The sequence below is a fragment of the Canis lupus genome, chromosome 36, assembly GCF_003254725.2.
Source record: "Canis lupus dingo isolate Sandy chromosome 36, ASM325472v2, whole genome shotgun sequence".
NCBI classification, from domain to species: domain Eukaryota; kingdom Metazoa; phylum Chordata; class Mammalia; order Carnivora; family Canidae; genus Canis; species Canis lupus.
The window spans coordinates 18,354,603-18,376,356 of NC_064278.1; the positions used below are offsets into that span (position 1 = coordinate 18,354,603).

At 35.8% G+C, this 21,754-nt stretch overlaps 1 protein-coding gene across 5 annotated transcripts in view; it reads right to left on the minus strand.

Annotated features, from left to right (window-relative positions):
* Positions 1 to 200: 200 nt before the first annotated feature.
* The window catches only part of OLA1 (Obg like ATPase 1), a 163,931-nt gene continuing 142,377 nt past the window's right edge, over positions 201 to 21,754 (minus strand). For all 5 annotated transcript variants that reach the window (XM_035697069.2, XM_049106231.1, XM_035697077.2 and 2 more), the window contains 4 exons: positions 6,981 to 7,121; positions 6,193 to 6,289; positions 4,027 to 4,149; positions 201 to 706 (listed from right to left, as the gene is read on the minus strand). In XM_035697069.2, the coding sequence (XP_035552962.1) occupies positions 605 to 706; positions 4,027 to 4,149; positions 6,193 to 6,289; positions 6,981 to 7,121 (463 nt within the window). In that variant the 3' untranslated portion in view covers positions 201 to 604. The remainder of the gene's footprint in view (positions 707 to 4,026; positions 4,150 to 6,192; positions 6,290 to 6,980; positions 7,122 to 21,754) is intronic.

Consider the following 21,754-nt stretch of genomic DNA (forward strand, 5'->3'; position numbering starts at 1 on the left):
CTTGAGACAAATCCCTGGTATACTATTCTTCTGATTCCCATGAAAGACTCACTTTTAATATACAATTGCAGCTGCCCCACACTGCCAGTTACTGTGTCATACACACGCCTTAAAATTCTGTAATCAGCAACCACCAGGTGCCGTATCGCATTCAGCACACCACAGCCAGTCAATACAGACATCCCCAAACACACCAAGGCTGGTTTTGTCAAATGTTTTATTGAGTGTAGACATCTGGAGTACTGTAAAACATGCATTATCTGTAGATTCAAAAAGGAGCAAGCCACATTGTCCTCACTGTCAAATGTGTCAGGCTTGGCATACATGATGGAGATTAATGAAGTATCATGAGAGTAATATGGTTCCTGAAAAGCTTCTACAATTTGGAGTAGGGTCTTAATCACGTGAAAAGCAAAGCTGTTCACATTCAGTGAACTTGCATTTCATTGGAGGTACACAGTATTTTAATTTTAAAACAAAAATAATTCTGTTTTTAGAAGATTCCCATCCCCTAACTTTATTTGTCCCTCAGTTTTCAGAAATTTTAATTTAAAAAAATCATATCCCTTTTAGGAAGTTGTACATTTATCCGAATAGCTAAAATTTATTTCTTCTTCGGTTGCTGGGGTGTATTAAATTTGAAGAAGATAATATCTCCATCTTCAACAATATAATTTCTGCCTTGTTGTCTGTACTTTCCAGCAGCCTGTAAAGTGGAGATAGAGAGGAAATGGGTTATCTTACAATGAAACACATGAAGTAAATGACAGCAGTAGATGCAAAAAGTATTCTACTTCTTGGGTCATATTAAACAAAAAAAGAAATATAGGAAAATACCTAAGTTCAAAACTAGACTTGGAGAGAAGCAAAGTACTCCTGATTTGGGCAGAACTAGATTTTCCATACGTACATAATCATAATGTATTCTTTACTAAATTGTTGGTACATAAATGTAATTATACCAATATCATTAAGTTTCATTACATGCTGTTTATGGTACATTTCTGATGTGTCTGCAAACATCCACCAAGTCACTGTAACAAAACAGATCAAACCAGGCAGGAAGCAAAGACTATATAACTAGTTTGAAGCTACTTTATTTTGCTTAAGGAAATTATTTGGTGATACTGGTAATGCCAAAAGGAGTTTGCTACAAGGAAAACTACTATCAATCTTAGTGTACAGATTTTGAATTATTTCCTTGTGGCTTTTTATTTAGTCTTGACAGTGACCATACACAGTGATGTGTGCTAGAATTCACCACGAAGAAGTTTACTAACAGCCCTCATTTCAAGCAGACTCTAACAGGTTGGAACTGCAGACACTTTTCCCACTTGTAAATTAGTTGGCAAAGCAACTGATTCCACCTGCTGGTATGCAGATCCAGAAGTGCAATCCGCCAGTAATTCTAATACAAACAAGCAGCAGTTCCAGAGACCCAGGTTCACCCCAGGCACAGCACACACACTTCACCCTGAGCACAACAGGCTCTTTGGCATCTACACTTAACACTGCACACCACTGACACAGTCCCACATGACCCCACCATCGACCACTCAACAGTAACTCGAGGATCTTTTGGAAAAAATTCTCCAAAGTGTTTTCTTTCTGTTAGAATTTGTTGAGAACATGAAACCTTTGCCCAATGAGATTAGTACTTCTCTTTGAAGATATTGATAAGAATGTTCAAAGTCAAGTGCAATTATGCTAATCAGAAACAACACTAACAAAGACCATACATCTGAGGTCAAAATCAACAAACCAGATCACAGAGCCCTAGTAAGCACATTTTTAAATGTCCAGGCTACATATTAAAAATCACCTACTGATAATGTGCTATTGAACCGGAGCTAATTTGTTCAAAAACTAAGATACCCTAACATTCTAAAACATACAGATATACACATATGCCATATCTCCACATTCACATGATTTCTGTAAAGACATGTGATATACTGGAGGCCATATGCTACTTATTTTGAGAATCTAAAGCCCACTGTTATAAAACTATATAGACAATTTAAATCAAATACATATTGACGTGACATATTACTGTAAGTTTATATACTTTGTTACCACTCAAGTTTACTACTAATTAAAGGTGACAGTGTTCCTTTAAATTCTCTAGAGACCATTTAATCCATTTCCACTGCTATCAGAAACACTGGTTGAAAAAAAAATCAATACCCATTTGTGAATCTTGAGTATGTATTAAACAAGACACGTCTAACCAGTTCATTTGCACTTGAAAGCAGCCATCTGTAGAAGCCAGCTTTGCCTAAGCAGATATGATTGCTAATAATGTGATATCCCTGTAGACTACAAAGCCCACACAGAGCTATTCAGTATATAGTTCACAGCACTGGCATTAAATTAGTTATGCTGCACTGGTGTTAGAAATACACGCGCGCGCACGCACACATACACACACACACACACACACAATCTTGCTCTCAAACTTGAAACCTACTTGATAAGATACAAGTAAATATTTGTTGAGTAAGAGAGCATAAAGTGATTCATAAAACCTCTACTTGGAGTTCAAATTCTGAAATGCTACTTTTGGAGATTAAAAATCACATAAAATACTTAATGGTATTCTAAGCTTAAAAGCCAGAGGTCAATCTTTTCTAATTTATAGTATAAAAGCTTCCAGTTAGTGTTAAGCATTTCTACAAGCAAGAAATAGTATTTTATTACATATTATGAGGTTTCTCTGTATTGTGCAAGGAAGCATTCCCAATTTACATATATTTCAAGTTTATTATAACATAGACATCGATTATGGATTCGTAAAACAGGTTTATACGTGAGAGTATAGAGAAGAAGCATTGGTTCCTGAATTCCAGTAACAGAAAAATATTCTTATTTTAATCATCTTTACTTTATGAAAAATACATATGCCAACATAATGTAGCATGTTGAAAAATAATCTGAGATTTTCCAAGTCTGATTAGTATTCCTGACAAAGTTCAATCTCAATATTTGCGTACCTATCGATACAAATGACACCATTAAAAAGTTAATGACTTTGTTTAGTTATAAAATCTAACTTCTTTCACTCCACTTAAGAAACCAAAATGGCTCTCACTCTACATTGAACCAATTATACCAAGATTTTTCCCTCCTCTTCCTGGGGTTCCAACAGTTCTATTAAAGTCCTGCTGTTCAGTATGATCATTTCAATGATTACCAATGAGAATAAACTAAACTTGAAATAAACTTTTTTGCATTCCTTTTAAACTACGAAATAGTAAACACATGAGAGACCTCTTTAATTTCTGTAATATTTTCTATGGTCGTCTTCAAATATCAAATTAAAGATAAAGAAGCCTTCCTACAATGTCAGTTTAATCACTTGACCTATTTATCGATTAGAAACGACACAGTACTAGATTTTGCCAAGTAAAACCCAATAAAGCCAAACAAAGTAAGCTTGCAGCCGAATTTACATTAAAAAAATCATTTATTACTCATGTATAGCACTGCTTCATTGTTAGTGGCTGCATATCAAATTATACTTATTAGCTAAAATAAAGCACAATTTTGGACCTGCCCTCTAGTGTTGAGAAAGCAAATCAAATTCCCAATGATCTTAAAAAAAAAAAAAAAAAAAAAGTACAACCATGAAGTTCTAGCACAAGCAGGTTTTATTTAACTAAATTTCTGTCTCTTTCCTTGAATTAATCATGAGCATAATCCATTCTATTTCTATTTCAGATATTCAAATGTAGTAAGTATAATTTTTCATTGGTGGTTAGTAAACAGGCTCTTTGAAATTATTTATAATTTAAAACTACTTCTATTTGCAGTTTTAGAAATATATTAATATACACCACAAATATACGGACAACTCACACATTTTAAAAATTATCTAAAAGAATGTAAACGCCTACAAGCTCTTCAATCAGTTGACAGTAACACTAAACCCTGACACACATTTTAAAAGACAGTTATTCATTTTAATCATGACTATTTTCATATTAGTAAAAATTATAAATATGAAACCAGAAAATAATTCCTTACCTTGACTGCATTTTCAGAACCTTCCTCTTTAAAATCTTCGTATTTCATTACTTCAGCCATAATGAATCCTTTTTCAAAATCTGTGTGAATCTTTCCTGCAGCCTGAGGAGCCTTCGTCCCTTTCTTTGAGAAGAAAGACCAGAGAAAACTAATTGCATTTAAGATGATTGATTGTAAGCGAAGAGTTTCTTTTCTCTGATCTGCAGTTGGGTTCAACTTAAACTTAGTTTAATACCACGGTTAAGATGTCAGGTATACAATTAGTACATTTTCAACACTGGGCACTGTCTGTGTAGCAGATTTTAGCACCGACAGATCAGTAGATATTAAAGAAGCATAGCTTTGTTTTTCCTAACAGTCATCCAGTTGTATTGATTTAGATGCAGTGGTCTAGTTTTGGTGTCGGTTTCATTTCGATTTTCTATTCTTCACAGTGGAAAAAAATAGGGATTTTCAAGTAACTTTCAAGCTGAATTATCAAAGGTTTTAAAAAGATAAAAAGCCTTAAAATTTCCGCTCATCTAAAGAACATATAAAAATCAATATATAAAGGGACATTTTAAAGACATTTTCAACAAATCATATAATCTATGTTCAGCAAATAATTTTGAAATTCTCATAAAATTTTAGTAATAAAATTTTCAAACATTCAACATAATACATGCTGCCTGTAACCACCAGGAAGGAAAATTCAAGCTGATATAGGAAGAAAAATGTCTTATAATTACTCCATATGTTAAATTACAAGGACATACATTCCAGACACACACAACCATGGAAAGAAATTTGAAAAATAATGGTGACCTAAAGGCTGCTTAATAAAGCATGTTAAAGTGATAAGGAGTCTGACACTATAAAGCACAGTTTTTACAATAAAAGATGTATTGGGTTAATATGGCTACTCACTGATGCTTACCTGACTAAATATCTCAGCACATTAAATCATGGATACTTACAATCAGTCTTAAGATAAACCAGCTTTCACACTTTCAAGCCCAGAACATGTTATCTTCCCTGCTGCATATACTTAAATTTGGAAGTTTTAAGGCTCTAAAATATATAGTGAAAATAAACCATGGCAATTTGTTTACTAACTTGGATTTGCTTTGACATTATTTTCTAAGTCTATATAAAGGACCTTGGTTAGAAGCCAATCAAACATTTTTTTACAAAGGGGAGAAGTAATAAAAGTGAATCTCATATTCACACATTTAATGTTATGTTGGACTGCCTCCGTGATTGTATCCGTATTAAATCAAAATAAATGTAACGATAAATTATGGTAGTCAGTGAAAACAGCAATCAAAACAGCACTAAAATTTATCATGGAGCATATACTAAAAAAAGCATAATAAAAGAATCCATAAGACACTGAGTATTTCTAAAAGTTATGACATTATTTCTATATTCTATAACACTATTTGGGACTACATATATTTAAAAATATTTTTCAATAGAAACTACCATATTATAATATATTTACATTTAAAAGCAAGCCATTACAGTTCACAGTTTCTATTGTCCTCTGGGAATAAATTAGTCATTCTTTCTGGTCATAATCAGTATACATCAATATTTAAAATACATATCACATTTTTAAAGAGGAAAGATTGAATATATAACATTGCAAAAATAAACACTTCTATGAACTCAAATAAAAAAGCATGAATTATTACACATTGAGTTTAGCTCTTTGAGCCCAACTGTGTATCTATGAAGAGCATAATGATGTCATATTGCTTTTATTGCTGAAAATGTAATCCGAGCAGAGCAAAGGAGGAAAGAACCACCCGCAACCCAAACAAACTTAGCGAATACAAAATGAAAAGCAACATCAATTTCACTGCAGACAAACCCAGTCACACAGATTAAGCAAGCACAATACTGGTGCGTCTTATCTCTGACCACAGGAGGAGGGTAGACAGATTCTACAGGATGAAGAAATTCAGACTATGTAATAGGCAGAATCAATTGTTACCTGCCTCAATCAATGCCGCTCCACTTTCACTGTTCAGCAGCTCACAAATAATTAAAGTTATCCTGGACAAAAACCTCATCTGTAATGACTAGCTAACCGCCACCATGACAAACTTCAAAGTCAGTGATATCAATCTGAATTCAATAGTGTGGAACTGGATATAGCTGATGAATAAGTATGAATCTTACCCTGATGGTCCATGCACGTACTTCATCTGGGCCTGCAGTGAAAAAGTATTCTAGTTGGAGTGCTGCAAACCCAGCCTTAATGATCTTTGGCAAAGCGCTGAAATAAAATGAAACAAATTCACTCAACATATAACTTGATTGTGCCAGAGATCAGTATAGAGCTAAAATTATTCATTTCAAGCAGAAATGTTAAAGATATTAGTAAATGACCATTCATCTTTCATAATACACTTGAAGAGGCCTGAAAGCATGTAACTGTTTCTGAAAAAAATCCTTTCTAAAATTGGTTTTAATTGTATTAGTCTGAATATATCATTTTGAATTGTTTACTATAAAAAAAAGAGAAAAATCTGATCTACTCATTCTATGACTATTTTCCTCCAATATTAATTATTTCCAGGACGTGGGTCATGAAAGCAAAATTATTTGATTGAAATCCAATGTTTAAACAATATATTAGTGTTACTCAGAAAAAATTAAGGCAACTGATTCACCCTTTCCCTCCCCCACCGAACATGACGAAAGAGTTTTGGCGATCATTCCTTCTCAAAAATATACATAACTAATACCTATGTTATAATTAAAACACTGTACAGAGATGACAGATGACAGTTAAAAACTTAATTTAAAATAAATCTTTTCACTCTGTCTCATGGTAAAGAAAGGAGAAGATTCCCTCTTTATAATGGTAATTACTCTGTCATTTATTATTCTATCAGCGCAAGCAATTAAATTACTGCAAGGAAATAGTTGATAATAAAGTGTAGGGAAAATGAATGCTAATTAACCTTTGTGTCATGTTCGCTTCCAGATACTTCTGTCTCTCCTCAGCACTCAATTCTTGCAACTTGAGTTCCAAGGCCCCACTAAAAGGAATGACCAAGGCACCTGGGTCATACTTGTCCACCCACTCTTTAATTTTTATCAACCTGTAGACAAAAAAGGGCACAACATTATCTTGTAGTGCATGCATGACTGTACCACATTCATTATTATCAAGTAGCACATACATATTCATAAGAATTGCACGGTTTTATGATGCCATCTTTTTGTGTATAGCTTTCCAAGGTCAAGGCATTAACAGGCAGCAATTGCTTCAGGTATACGCCGTGAGATTTTACTGTAATCTAGTTTTACTTTAGCACATTATGAACCATCATACAAATATTATAAAACTTTTTAAAGTACACTAAATTTGTTCAGCAGTAACACCTGTGTCCTTGAAAACCTCAATTTTATGATTTATGATTTTCCTTACTGTAAAATAAGGTAAATTTTTAAGAAGCAAAAACATTAAGTTCTGTTTATATAGGAACCACACCTAAGAAGTGCCAGCTAATTTGTAGGAGTTTTTGCCAAATAAATAATTTGTTCCACCCAGATATTTATAAGTCTAGTTCAGTGCCCTCTTGGACTAACAAGAGCTCACAATAGTGCCTGGCTCTCAGGGAGACTTTTGCTAAATAAATAAAGACATACAGAAATACAGATTTACAAACCTAGTTGATTGTATACACACTGTTCTTACTTTTGCAGGAGCACAAATAAGGGAACTAGAGGAAATAAATTCCTTTAATCACAAAGGGTTTGGAAAGCACAATCAGTTAGGGAATAGACACCAACTTCCCCAAAAAGATGTTACTGAGTGATTTCTTTTTCTTCTAGATCATGGGGTATTTTGGCAAAGCAGTAGTTGGAACATAAATGAAGTAAGTGTAGTGAATACATTAACCAGATTCTGATTCTACCACTTTGCTAGCTCTTTCTTCCTGGGCAGGTTAACAAACCCTTCTGAACCTGAGCTTCCTCACCTATAAAAACGGAGATAACTGTAGTACACATTATATTGTAATGAACCTGGGAAAGTAATGCTAGCATATAGTAAACAGCATCACTATTAGAATTATTACTGTTAAGGATAACAGTAGTTACTATGGCTAATTTTCATTCTCAATCATAGATCATATGTCTATGATTCTGGAATAGGGTTTACAATAGAAGTGAATACAGATTTCACAGAAACTTTTGTTAAAAATATTAATGCATACCATAGTCTTATGTAATTCTACTAGCCTTCCACATTTAGACCAAGGTTTTAATAGTTATTATGGCAAAAAATTGTGGCTGGAATCCTTTAAGTAATCAATGTAAAATATCATAATAGGGAAAAAGAAACACAAAAACTAAAGCACAAATTCATCAAAACTCACCTAGCAAAGAAAATGTGAGGGGATTGGTTATTATAAAATTAAGAATATGGGGGCAGCCCCGGTGGCTCAGCAGTTTAGCGCCACCCTCAGCCCAGGGCTTGATCCTGGGGACCCGGAATCGAGTCCCATGTCGGGCTCCTGGCATGGAACCTGCTTCTCCCTCTACCTGTGCCTCTGCCTCTCTCTCTCCCTCTCTCTCTCTTTCATGATTGAATAAATAAAATCTTTTAAAAAAATTAAGAATATGGCCTACTGAGGAGGATTTACCATAGGATAAAGGAATGGAAAATTCACATAATAATTTATACATGTTTGTTATATAAGACTAACCTATAATTTAATCATTTAATGCTATCAGCAGTTTTTGATCTTCATAATGTTTTTTTCCCTTTGGTCACATCCTAAAAGAATGGACCAATCCCTAAGAGTTTATTTTGGAATAAATTATGTGTACTTTATTTTTTTTTAAGGTTTTATTTATTTATTTATTCATGAGAGACACAGAAAGAGAGGCAGAGACACCGGCAGAGGGAGGAGAAACAGGCTCCATGCAGGGAGCCTGATGTGGGACTTGATCCCAGGTCTCCAGGATCACGCCCTGAGCCAAAGGCAGATGCTCAACTGCTGAGCCATCCAGACGTCCCCTGGGTGGCGCAGCGGTTTGGCGCCTGCCTTTGGCCCAGGGCGCGGTCCTGGATATCCGGGATCGAATCCCACGTCGGGCTCCCGGAGCATGGAGCCTGCTTCTCCCTCTGCCTGTGTCTCTGCCTCTCTCTCTCTCTCTCACTGTGTGCCTATCATAAATAAATAAATAAATAAAAGTTTAAAAAAAAAAAAAAAATAAAATAAAATAGGAAATTCAAATCAGATGTTTCCTTATTCAAAATTATGAAGGATATGTTAAGGAAAACAGGTAAAATCTGTTATTATTTTTTCTATTTTTAAAAAGAGTTTATTTAAGTAATCTCTACACCCAATGTGGGGCTCAAACTCACAACCCTGAGATCAGGAGTTGCACGCTCCACAGACTGAGCCGGCCAGGCACCACGAACAAGGGAAAATTTAAACTGATACTTCTGCCTATAATAACCTTATGAGATTCTAAGTTACTTCACAGACTTACAACGTTCAAACAAAGCGATGTGGCTTAGTGATGTATGTTTATTACACAAGTGAGAATCAAGTGTCTGGAGATATATGTGGATATATATACACACACATATATATATCCACATACAAAATACAGATTCATTGAAAATGAAAATAAAACAAGCCGAGGTAAAAGGAGAATACAAAAATATCACACACATTTTGTATCACAAATATGGTCAACATAACTAATAAAACCAGAACTGTTAAGAAACAACAAGATAAGAAATAATTACTTTGGCTAAAACATCAATTCAGAATAACAATAGTTCTACTCTGTCATTTTAACAGCCTTTCCTGCAGAGTCCTCAGAGGGATTATTTGCATTCCTCAGGTGTTCTATTGTACAATTCAGATGAATAAAGACTTACAAATCATTCCTCTACCGCCAATGTGAGACTTTGATCTGGTGAATACACCATTGTACCTTAACTATAATTGGCAAAAAACCTGACAGTGTAGAGCATCACAAGCTTAATAACAAAGGAGAATATCTCAAAGTGTTGACAGATGATCTTCATAATGCAGAAGCAGAGCTGGTACATTTTAGCAGTAAATGAGCACTGAGGTCTAAAGGTCTCTAAAGTGACTGACATCAGACCTGCTATAGCCTCACTAAAAGAAAAAGGTACCGGAGCACTCTCCGTAAAGTGAGTTAGGCTCTTTGCCTGCGAGCTTCACTTTTGTGACTTTCACTGTCATAGAAAACACAGGGAAGATGAAAAGTGAGTTAGGTTCTTTGGCTGTCTGCTTTACTTTTGTTACTTTTACTATCAAACAAAAGTGAGAAATGTCCCAAAGTGATTTTTAATTACACATTTGAAATGAACCTTGGGTAATAAAAAAATAGTACTCAATTTTAAGATTACAGACTGAAATACATATAATATATCTATTAGGTCTGATGGTTACAAAAGTGTGATAATGAGGCCAAGATCACAAGTTTGAACCCCATTGGGACCAGTTACCTTTTGCAGAAAAATGTCTATTCTATTGCTACAAACCATACCCCAAACTATAGTTAGTCATCTAAAAATGTGTGCTCCTGGCACATGAGGAATATGGAAAATCAAAGTTGATCTCAGTACCACTTAAGGGAAAAACAATTTCAAGTATATTCTGTCAAATGAATAATGATCTCCATATACAAATGTTAGCAAATGTCCAAAGAAAACTATCCAATTGTTAGAGACCAAAATAATAAAATTATAATGATGATGATATTGTCATAGAATATCACATCATATGAGGGGAGACAAAACAGTAAAGACAGTACACTCCGAAAGAGTTAAACTGTAAAGACTTTGATAATATTCATTTTGCAAATTTCTACAAACAGACTATATTACAAGGGGATCCATCTTTCTTTTGATAAGGAGCCAGAGCCACGGTGATTTCCCTAAAGTCTTATGAGTAACAAATGGAAAGAGGAACTGCCATTAGTCGTATTTTTCTCTCTGGTACTGATTCCATAGCAAGAGGACAAAGCAGAGACAATCAGTTTTAAAACTAAAAGGATGATGCTTGGAGATACACTGGCAGGTTGTGAGGTTAGACTGTCTGGCAGAATGAGATCTTCAATGTTAAATTAGTATTAGATTTCCAAAAGATCACGTCTCAAATTTACCTTTGGTCTTATAATCTGACCTTTTTAGCAAGTCTCGAAATTCCAGATTCTATAATTTGATTTTCCTAAAATTCATTTACATTGTTTGTATTTATTTCCCCGGATACAGATTTTATTCCTTTTTTTAAAAGCATGTCCACAAAAAAAAAAAAAAAAAGCATGTCCACATATTTATTTTTCCCCTAAGACCCATTTATTTGTAAGGGGAGGTGGGAGGGAGAGAAAGAATCTCAAGCATAACTCAGGGCTCACTCCCACAACCCTGAGATCACGACCTGAACCAAAATCAAGAGTGAAATGATTAAATGACTGAGCCACTCAGGTGCCCCTAATTTTATTTCTAAAAATTCTATTTGTATCTCTTTCAAATCTATCTGCTCTTTTAAAGTAATACTTAATTCATTTAATGAATTCTTAGTCTCCCTTCCATATTTTAAGCAGATTAGCTTAAAAGTTCTTTTCAGGCTGCTCTAATTATTTCTGGTTTCTTGGGTAAAACTCTGCCTTCCACCATTAATCATCTACTAGCAGCCTCTCACAACAGTTGGCTCCTGTGTATGTGCTGTGCTGTTCTGGGGCACAAATGGGCAGCAGCAGTCAAGTTCCAAGGGAGTCTGTGGTCCCCTCTATTTAGAGATGTATCTATGGGGTAGTTTTGTGCTTGTTCTTCCAGGGAAAGACCTCTAGAGGGTTGTGGGCTCTGGATCATCTTAAGGTTTAGTATTTCTGACCTAGGTCATTGGAATTGCAAATTAAGGCCCCCTACCTCTTATAGAGGTCCTAGTCTCCAATTCCTGACAGTACAATTTTTTCCTTTGCCCGGGGTGGGAACAGGAGGCATTTTTCTGGGTTCTGATCTTGAAAAGCATAGCTTTTTCTAGGCTTTATGAGTGAGCCTCATTGCAGCACCTACAGTCTGGGGCCTCTGCCTTGACTCTTATTCCTATGCTTGCCAAGGCCTCTAGGTCATATATAAACTGGGTTTTATTCCCCTGAGGGCCAGACTCTATTGATTTCACTCTGACTCTCACTGAGTTTCCTCTTTGTTTTTGGCACCTAGAAAATCCCTTACTTGCTTAAGTCTTTCTGTGTGTTCTAAATATACCACACCATCATCAAGACCATCCTTTACTGGTTATTTTCTCTGGTGTTTCTATATATAACCAGCAAGAAGAGAGTGTCCTATACTGGCTCAGTCCACCATCTTAACTGAAAACTCTCCATACTGGAGTTAAATCTTCCATTTTATTGTGTTCTGATACAACAGCTTTCAAACTTTTTTTGAACATTACCCAAAGGAAGAAATAGATTTATACTTGATTCAAACATATGGTGCACAGACATATTATTTTTATACACATAACCAAACTGACACAGGTTTCAGAAAACAATACTTCACCTTTATAGTGAGAAACAGGACAATCTCAATAGTGCTATTTGATATTCCACATAAAACTAAATTCTTGCAACTTAAAATAAACCCCTGAAATGAGTTCTCTCTAACATAATTTTAAGGGGCGTCTCGCTGGCTCAGTCAGAAGGGGGTCATGAGTTTGAGCCCCATATGGGGTGGAGAGATTACTTAAATAAACACAACTTCAAAAATAAAAAAAAAACCCTTATACTTTAATATGAATTTAACTTTTTTCTTCACTTTATGTCCATTTGGCCACTCATTTACCTCCTAGTTACAATAAATTCTGATTATATTTTCTAAAATCCTTAAAGATGGCTCAACTCAAGCATAAAGCCAAGTTATATTGCCACTTACAGTGTCTTTGCTGAACATTAGAATTCTCTCAAATCTGCTATTCTAGTCCGTAACATAAAAATGTCTTTAAAATCTTTAAAACTGGGACACCTGGGTGGTTCAGCGGTTGAGCGTCTGCCTTTGGCTCAGGGCGTGATCCCGGAGTCCCAGGATCAAGTCCCACATCGGGCTCCCTGCATGGAGCCTGCTTCTTCCTCTGCCAGTGTCTCTGCCTCTCTCTCTGTATCTCTCATGAATAAATAAAGTCTTTAAAAAAAATCTTTAAAACTGTTACATATGATAATATTAGGTTCTTATACATAACCTACATAATTTTCTGTATGAATCAAGGTCTTAACTTTTTAAAAAAAATCAGCAGTAACATCTTGCTTCTGACTGAATATAACTGCTGGCAAACCATATGTCAATAGTCAGAAAATGATGGAATTTACACAAAGGAGGCTCTAGGTCTGGTTTATCCAGTGATTTAACATCATTCAGTCAACATTATTATGGACTTGACCTTTACTAAGTTAGTTCCTCTCATGTTGTTCATGGTATGGATGTACCATAAATCCAGAGGGCACTGAAAAACACTGAGGTCATTTCTAGTCTCCTCCCTTGCAGGTTTACTCTCATTTCTGTCAGAATTGCTCAGAGTACCAAAGAATGTGTTTAAAATATTACATTCCTTTTTTTCCATTTTCCAAACCAAAATCACTGCAAATTAATGTCAATTTATAGTGTTCTAAAAAGAAATAAGGCTATGGAAGGTAAGATTATCCTCTCATGGATGACATAAACATTAATCGTTCTTTCACAAATGGCAATAAATAACACCAGAATTATTAATACTAAAATTAATACCACGAATAATGTACACACTGCACTGAAATATAGCCTTTAAACAATATTCATTCAAGGCCAAGAAAATTAGCTCTAGAAAATCCAAAATTTCCAACTCTTAAGAATTCTTTGAATAAATGGAACTATTAAGGAAGTTAGTGGGTGGGGGAGGAGAAAGAAGAAATAACAAAAAAAAGTAAGCTCTAGTCTACTTGATTATTGTCTACATATCTAATCCCTATTCCAAAAAAGATCCCTATCTTTGATCTACATAATGGACTTCAAGTTTCCCTGTTCTTGTCTAATTTCATGGAGCTGTACAGGATAAGGATTATGACTTCGTTCCTCAAAGTGTGGTCAACCTCAGAATCTGCATTTTAACAAGATCCCCAAGCATTTGACAGGTATGTCAGACTTGCAGAAGCATTGAACTAAAAGGACTTTGAAAATGTGGGCCCATTAACTGAAAGCATGAAAATGTCAGCCATAACTCCGCAGTCCAGCTGATAACTGTGCACATGCAGATCACCTATCCCACCAACATGTGGGGAGTAAGAATAATAAAAAAGTTCCTGCTTAGATCTTCCAGGTTAGAAACCAGAAAAAAAGTCACTAGAATTTCAGAAAATGTAAGGCAAATGTTTGCTGTAAATCCCCTGCAATCTCAAAGAAGTTTCAGATTAACAGTAAAAATAATTCGTTTAGACAGAATTACTATATGGTCAAGAGTTTCTTACTTTATAAGGCATAATTACACTTCTCTTATTCTAATAAGCTTTAATACCCAGAGAAACATCTGTAGTAAGTTAGTTTTGGAGTGTAGATTCAAAATATAAGAAGTGATTCCTACAGAGAGAATTTTGTGAAATTTAAATTCTTATCAAGTAAAAGGGATATTACACCCAAAATAAGGACTTCACAGAACCACTGTCTGAAAAACTCCATTCATTCTGCAGTCACTATAATGAAATGGCATTTGTATATATCCAACCTTGTGTGTGTGTGTGATGTGTGTTTACAAAAGGAAATAAAACCTAGAGAAGCGGGCATTCGTTTTGCAGCAAATAAATCAAAATCGGGTTTCAGTCTCTATTTCAAGAATTTATTTTTAATTTTTTTATTTTTATTTTTCTATTTCAAGAATTAACAAGATTTCTGACTTGAGCAGTAATTGGAAGGTGATGGGGAAACTGAAATGACAGGTGTTATGATAAGCAGAAAACCTTAAAAGCAAATTAGAACAATTGGGATATACTTATCCTAACACTCTGGTCTCACTGTGACTCTGAGATTTCTTACTTTAATGTACTTAAAGAAGGATAATGGATAATATATGCAATTAATCTCTATGTGATGAACATGGAACAACTATATGGAAATATTTTCCATGTTCAGCAAAAGGCTCTGTTTAAAAAAAAAAAAAATCTTTCTGTGCATTAACAGGAGGAAACAGCAGGATGAATCCTAACCAGTTTGAATAAATCTTAGTAATCCCATTCTCTAGCTGGCAACTGGTTAGAGAATGGGCATGTGAACCAGCTCTGGTCAATGAGGCCTCAGCGGAAGCCTCTTTGGGCCTTTAGAAAAAGATTCTAAAGGGTTCCTTTGGCTCTTAAACAGAGAAAAGAAGGGAGTCTCTACTGGATACTATGGATATTAATTATCCTTGGAACTCTAGCAGTCATTCTGTGACCAAAAGAATGGAAGTGGGGGAAGATGAGAAAAACCCTTCTTCTTGATAATATCACAACCTTGAATTAAACAGGAACACTGAAGAGCGCCCAGGTGGCTCAGTCAGTTAAGCATCTGACTTACACCATGATCTCTGGGTTGCGAGACTGAGACCCACATCAGGCTCTGTGCTCAGAGGGGAGTCTGCTTGAGATTCTTGTCCACTTCTCCCTCTGCCTCTGCCCTTCCTCACTGGTGCATGGTCTCTCTCTCTCAAATAAATAAATAAAATCTTAAAACAAAAATCAAAAAAACAACCAGGAACACTGAATTAAACAACCCTAGAAGCATATACTACCTTGGGTCTTACTATTATGTATTTGGATGACCTCTGTTATTTACAGTGAAAGCATCCTGATACTGATAATGACTGCATTTGGGGCTTATCTTCATTTAAGTATACGAGTGCAGTTCCTCTTCATTGGTCAAACTCCAAATTCTTATTTAAGAAATCAGTTACTGCAGAGCTTTTCCTGAGCTTCCACATGGAAGATGTTATTACTACACTCCACCCTATATTATAAATTGCCTATTTTCTTATCTCCTCCTACTATAATAAAAACTTCTTGAGGTCAGGAGCTTGTTCTTCCTTCGTTCCTGGACACATCCACAGAATTCTCCTAGCATGGCACTGACACACAGTCGATGCTCAAACAGTTTCTGAATGGATAAGATGGAAAGAGCATTTCCATCTAAGTGGCTAACTGGCTCAGTGATTACAGGCAGTGACTTAAGGTCTCTTAGCTTTAATTTACTCATCTGCAAACTGATGAGTGATTTTCCACATGTTCTGGGTTCCCTAATGGAGCTCCCAAGGTACTAGGAGAGGAAGGGGTGCATCCACTACTCTTGAATTTCAACCACAGCTGCACTGTTCTTACATGTTGAATTTCTGCATCAGATTTCATCAGAAGAAAAGTTCTGTTTTTAACAGTTCTAAACTTGAATGAGTAGAAGATCCTTTTCAGATGGCATTTTCACTACCATTTTATGGCGTACGCCAGAAACTGAACAAGTGCTAAGATCTTTCTGCTTAAATCCTACTGCTCACCATCTTTTTTTAAAAAAGATTTGATCCATTTAATAATTTATTTATTTGAGACAGTGCACATGTGCGTGAGGGGGGAGAGCAGAGGGAGAGGGACAAGCAGACTCTGCTGAGCATGGAGCCTGACATGGGGCCCCATCCCCTAATCCTAAAATCATGACCTGAGCGGAAATCAGGAGTTGGAGGCTAAACTGACTAAGACACCCAGGCGCCCCCTACTGTTCACTATCTTTTAAAAGAAAAAAAAAAATAACCACAACCAAAAACTCTCTTCCCAGTTTCTGTCACTCTCTATTTCCTCACATAGACTTTTCATAGCACTTACTATGTTCCTAATGTTTATGGTCTTCCATCCAGCATTGGCAAACCCACTTACCCAGTTATTAGTGCAAGGAACTTTTTAAATTTCTTGTTCACTGTGGTATTCCTAGCACCACTTATATATAATAGTTCCTGGCATAAGCAGATGTTTATTAGATGCTGGGTGGATCAATGAGAAGGAACAAATTACGTTCAGAGTTAATTCAAAGATTACGTAAATGAACATTCAGAAGTACATATGATTCTTTCAGACCCTAGTTACCTTCTCTTCTGTCAGAGTCAACCTTTAGAAATTAGTAAACTATAGTTGACTTGCCCATTGGAAGTAATGCATGTTTATTAGCTAGAATGGCAAGGTGAAAAATCATACAAACAGAACATGGGGGAAGTATATTTAATTCAGGTAAGGCTACATAAAATTCACAGTATAGTGGGATTATTTTCATTCTCATGTTAAATCTGTGGCCTGAACTACTGTAATTCAAGTCTAAACCATGGAAATCATTGTGAATGCAGAAAGAAAAAAAAAAAAAGCTTTGTTCAAACTTTAAGATGTTCCCTGAGTCTCATGCTTCTTACTCCTTCAAGGCTACTAAGTTATGATTTATGTTCATAACGAGTGGTCCCAAGCATGGTACATTATTGATACTATAGAGCAATTTTCTCAAAATACAGTTTCTGGACCACCTGTGAGTCTAGGACACTACAAGAAAATCTAGATTTGTGATCTCTGCAAGTGGGATTTGCACCTAACCCTTACAACATTTTGCACTCTGATGTCTGGTAGCAACTATTTTTATTTTTATTTTTTTTTAATTTTTATTTATTTATGATAGTCACACAGAGAGAGAGAGGCAGAGACACAGGCAGAGACACAGGCAGAGGGAGAAGCAGGCTCCATGCACTGGGAGCCTGATGTGGGATTCGATCCCGGGTCTCCAGGATCGCGCCCTGGGCCAAAGGCAGGCGCTAAACCGCTGCGCCACCCAGGGATCCCAGCAACTATTTTTAAATCTTTCTCTCTCTCTCTCTCTCTTTGCATTTCTACATTCTAGCTTTAAACATTACACATAGGACAATCCTATGAGGGCAGCCCGGGTGGCTCAGCGGTTTAGTGCCGTCTCCGGCCCAGGATGTGATCCTGGGATCGATCAAGTCCCACATCGAGGTCCCTGCATGGAGCCTGCTTCTCCCCCTGCCTATGTCTCTGCCTCCCTCTCTGTGTCTCTCATGAATAAATAAATAAAATCTAAAAAAAAAAAAAAAAAAGGAATATCCTGTGATTAGCGTTGTCATGAGGTATGAAATCAGTATTTGTAGCTTGAGACTGTGAAATTCTGTTAGGTACAAAAAAACTTCCCAGCTACTTTACAAACCTATAAATATGAAATTACTTCTGGCCATTGGGCTCTGAGATAAAATATCTTTCATTCCACTTTTGTACAAGGAGGAAGACACCAGGTTGATGCAATCTATAATCAAAACATAAATTTATTTTTTTAAAAGATTTTATTTATTCATTAATGAGAGATACAAAGAGAGACACAAGCAGAGGAAAAAGCAGCCTCCACGCAGGGAGCCCAATGCAAGACTCAATCCTGGAACCCCGGGATCATGCCCTGAGCTGAAGGCAGACACTCAACTGCTGAGCCACCCAGGTGTCCCTCAAAACATAAATTTATAGGGAGAGCCACAAATCTTGATTTAACATCACATTTTTTAGGGATGTAGATGGTATCAGAAATGAGACTTCTATATCTAGACTACTTATGAAGATGAAGAAAGTCAAACAACAACCTTTAATATCTTGGGAGAAATGGAGGAGAAGATGCTTGGAATAAGACTGAGTATTATGCATGGGGGGGAGGGGAGGGCGAGAGAGAGCATGAATTGCAACATGTGTCATAGGGGTAGTGTTCCAAAGAAACACGGTTCCAGAAACATGATGAAAACGTTAGTACTGAGTCCTTTTGAAAATGGCCTAATCTTATAAAGGGCTTATAAATGATAAAAAAACTAACCTGAGATAGGAACATCCCTAACAAAAGAGGTGTACTTGTACAAGAAAATTACAAAGCATTATTGACAGAAACTAAAGACTGAAATAAGTGGAAAGACATCTGTACTCATGGACTGAAAGACTGAATGCTGTTAAGATGCAATATTCTTGGGGCACCTGGGTGGCTAAGTAGGTTAAACGTCTGCCTTTGGCTCAGGTCATGATCTCAGGGTCCTGGGATCGAGCCCCACACTGGGCTCCCTATTCAGAAGGGAATCTGCTTCTCCCTCTCCATTCTGCCCGTCCCCACCCATCCCCTGCTCCAGCTCTCTCTCAAATAAAATAATAAACAAAAGCTTAAAAATAAAATAATAGTTAAGGTATTATATAAAAAATGTGAAGTTCCCCTGAGGATCCCACAGTTAACTCTTTCTTTTTGTTGTATCTCTCTAGACACCTTCTGCACAAATATAAATGTATATATACACACTTTCATCTTTTTTAAAGATTCTACTTATTTATTTGAGAAGCAGAGAGAGCACAAGCAGGGGGAGCTGCAAAGGAAGAGGGAGAAGTAGGCTCCTCACTGAGCAGGGAGCCCAATGTGGGGCCTGATCCCATGACCTGAGCCGAAGGCAGACGTTTAACTGGCTGAGCCACCCAGGAACCCCTTACTTTTAATTTTTAAAGGAATCTCCAAATGGTTTTCATTCCTATTAACATTGCATCAAGGTTATAATTTCTGCATATCCTTGCCAACATATTTTCTTTTCTTTTCTATTTTAGTGCCCATCTTGATGGGTGTGAGATGATTGATATTTCATTATAATTTTGATTTGCATTTCTTTAACAATTAGTGATATTGGCATCTCTTCCTATGCTTGGTGGCTATTTGTATATCTTCTTTGGAGAAATGTTTATCCAAATCCTTTGCCCATTTTTAATTGGGTTATTTGTTTTTTTGTTGACATTGTGCCATAGTCAATTGATTTTTGACAAGGGTACCAAAACAAGTCAATGGAGGAAAAAATAGTCACCAATTGGTGCTTAGACAAGTGTACAACCAACAAACAAAAATAAATATGAACCAAAAACCTAAACGTAAGAGTTAGAACTATAAAACTCTACGAAGAAAACATATGGACATCTTTGACCTTGGATTAGGCAATAGCTTCTCAGTGAGACATGTAAAGCACAGACAACCAAACAAAAAATGCATTAGACTTTATACAAATCTCAAGTTTTGTACATCAAAATATACTATCAAGAAAGTGAAACAACAATCCACAAAATTGAAAAAAAATTTTGGAACTCATCTGATTTGGGACTAGTAACCAGAACATATATTTTTAAAACTCAATAATAATTTTAACTTATAGTTAAGTCAGTAATAAAAGGACAGAAATCTAATTTAAAATAGGCAAGATTTGAAAAGACATATCTCCCAGAAAGATATACAAATGGCCAACAAGTATATGAAAAGTTGTTCAATATCACTAATTACTGAGAAATGCAAATCAAAACCATAGTGAGATACCAGTCCATAACCACTACAATGGTTATAATTTAAAAGATGGACAATAGGGGGTGCCTGGCTGACTCAGTTGGAAGAGTAAGCAACTCTTGATCTCAGGGTCATGAGTTTGAACCCACATGGGGTGTAGAGATTACTTACATTACTTAAATAAGTAAAACTTTAAAAAGTTAAAAAAAAAAAAAAGATGGACAATAGTAAGTTGTATATCCATATAATGAAATTTAAGTTAGACATAAAAAGAAATGAAGTACTGACATCTGCTCCAGCACACACGAAACTTAAAACATAGTAAGGTAAAAGCCATCATACACAAAGGGCCACACCACATATTCGTATCAATTGATTTGTAATATCCTCAGTGGACAAATGCAGATAGACATAAAATAGATTAGTGGTTGCCAGGATAAAGACAAGAGGGAATAACTATTAATAGGCTCAGGGTTTCTTTTTGGGGTGATGAAATGTTCTGGAATTAATGATGGCACAACATTGTAAATATACTAAAACCCACTGAGTTGTGTATTTTAAAAGAGAGAATTTTGTATATGATAATTATCTAAAAAACCACCAAAGCTAAACTGAGATTTTAAGGATATAAAAATGCTAATAAAATGCAAATTATGATTCTATAATGTTTGACCTACCTGTAGAGAGATCAGGGATCAATAGAAAAAGCAGAAATTTTGGAGTAAGGCAAGTATCAACTCAAATTTCAGCTTAATTGCATACTAGCTATAAAATTCTGGAAAAGTCATTTAAGCTTCCTGAACCTCAGTTTAATCACCTAATACACAAATAACAATACTTATCCTCACAGGATGATTTTAGTATCAAAGTGCCTAGAATATTACAGACCTTCAAACTTTAGTTCCCAACCCTATTGGGAAGGTAAGCATTCTCATTCTCAATAGTTACTGTAGAGTTAAAAATACTATTAAATTAACTGTGAATAGGGATCCCTGGGTGGCGCAGCGGTTTAGCGCCTGCCTTTGGCCCAGGGCGTGATCCTGGAGATCCGGGATCGAATCCCACGTCGGGCTCCCGGTGCATGGAGCCTGCTTCTCCCTCTGCCTATGTCTCTGCCTCTCTCTCTCTCTCACTGTGTGCCTATCATAAATAAATAAAAATTAAAAAAAAAAATTAACTGTGAATAAAGAATGAGAGTTCTTTTTAAAATTCAGGTCTTTCTAGGAAGAAATCTTGCCTTACCAACCCTTTATAGAAAGGGAGATAACTAGAAGGGAAAGAATTCAAGCATAATGATTGCAAAATATATATATTAAGTCACTCTGTGTACTAATAAGCATTACGCTAGATCTTGGGGTGCAACTTTGAAAAAGGAGG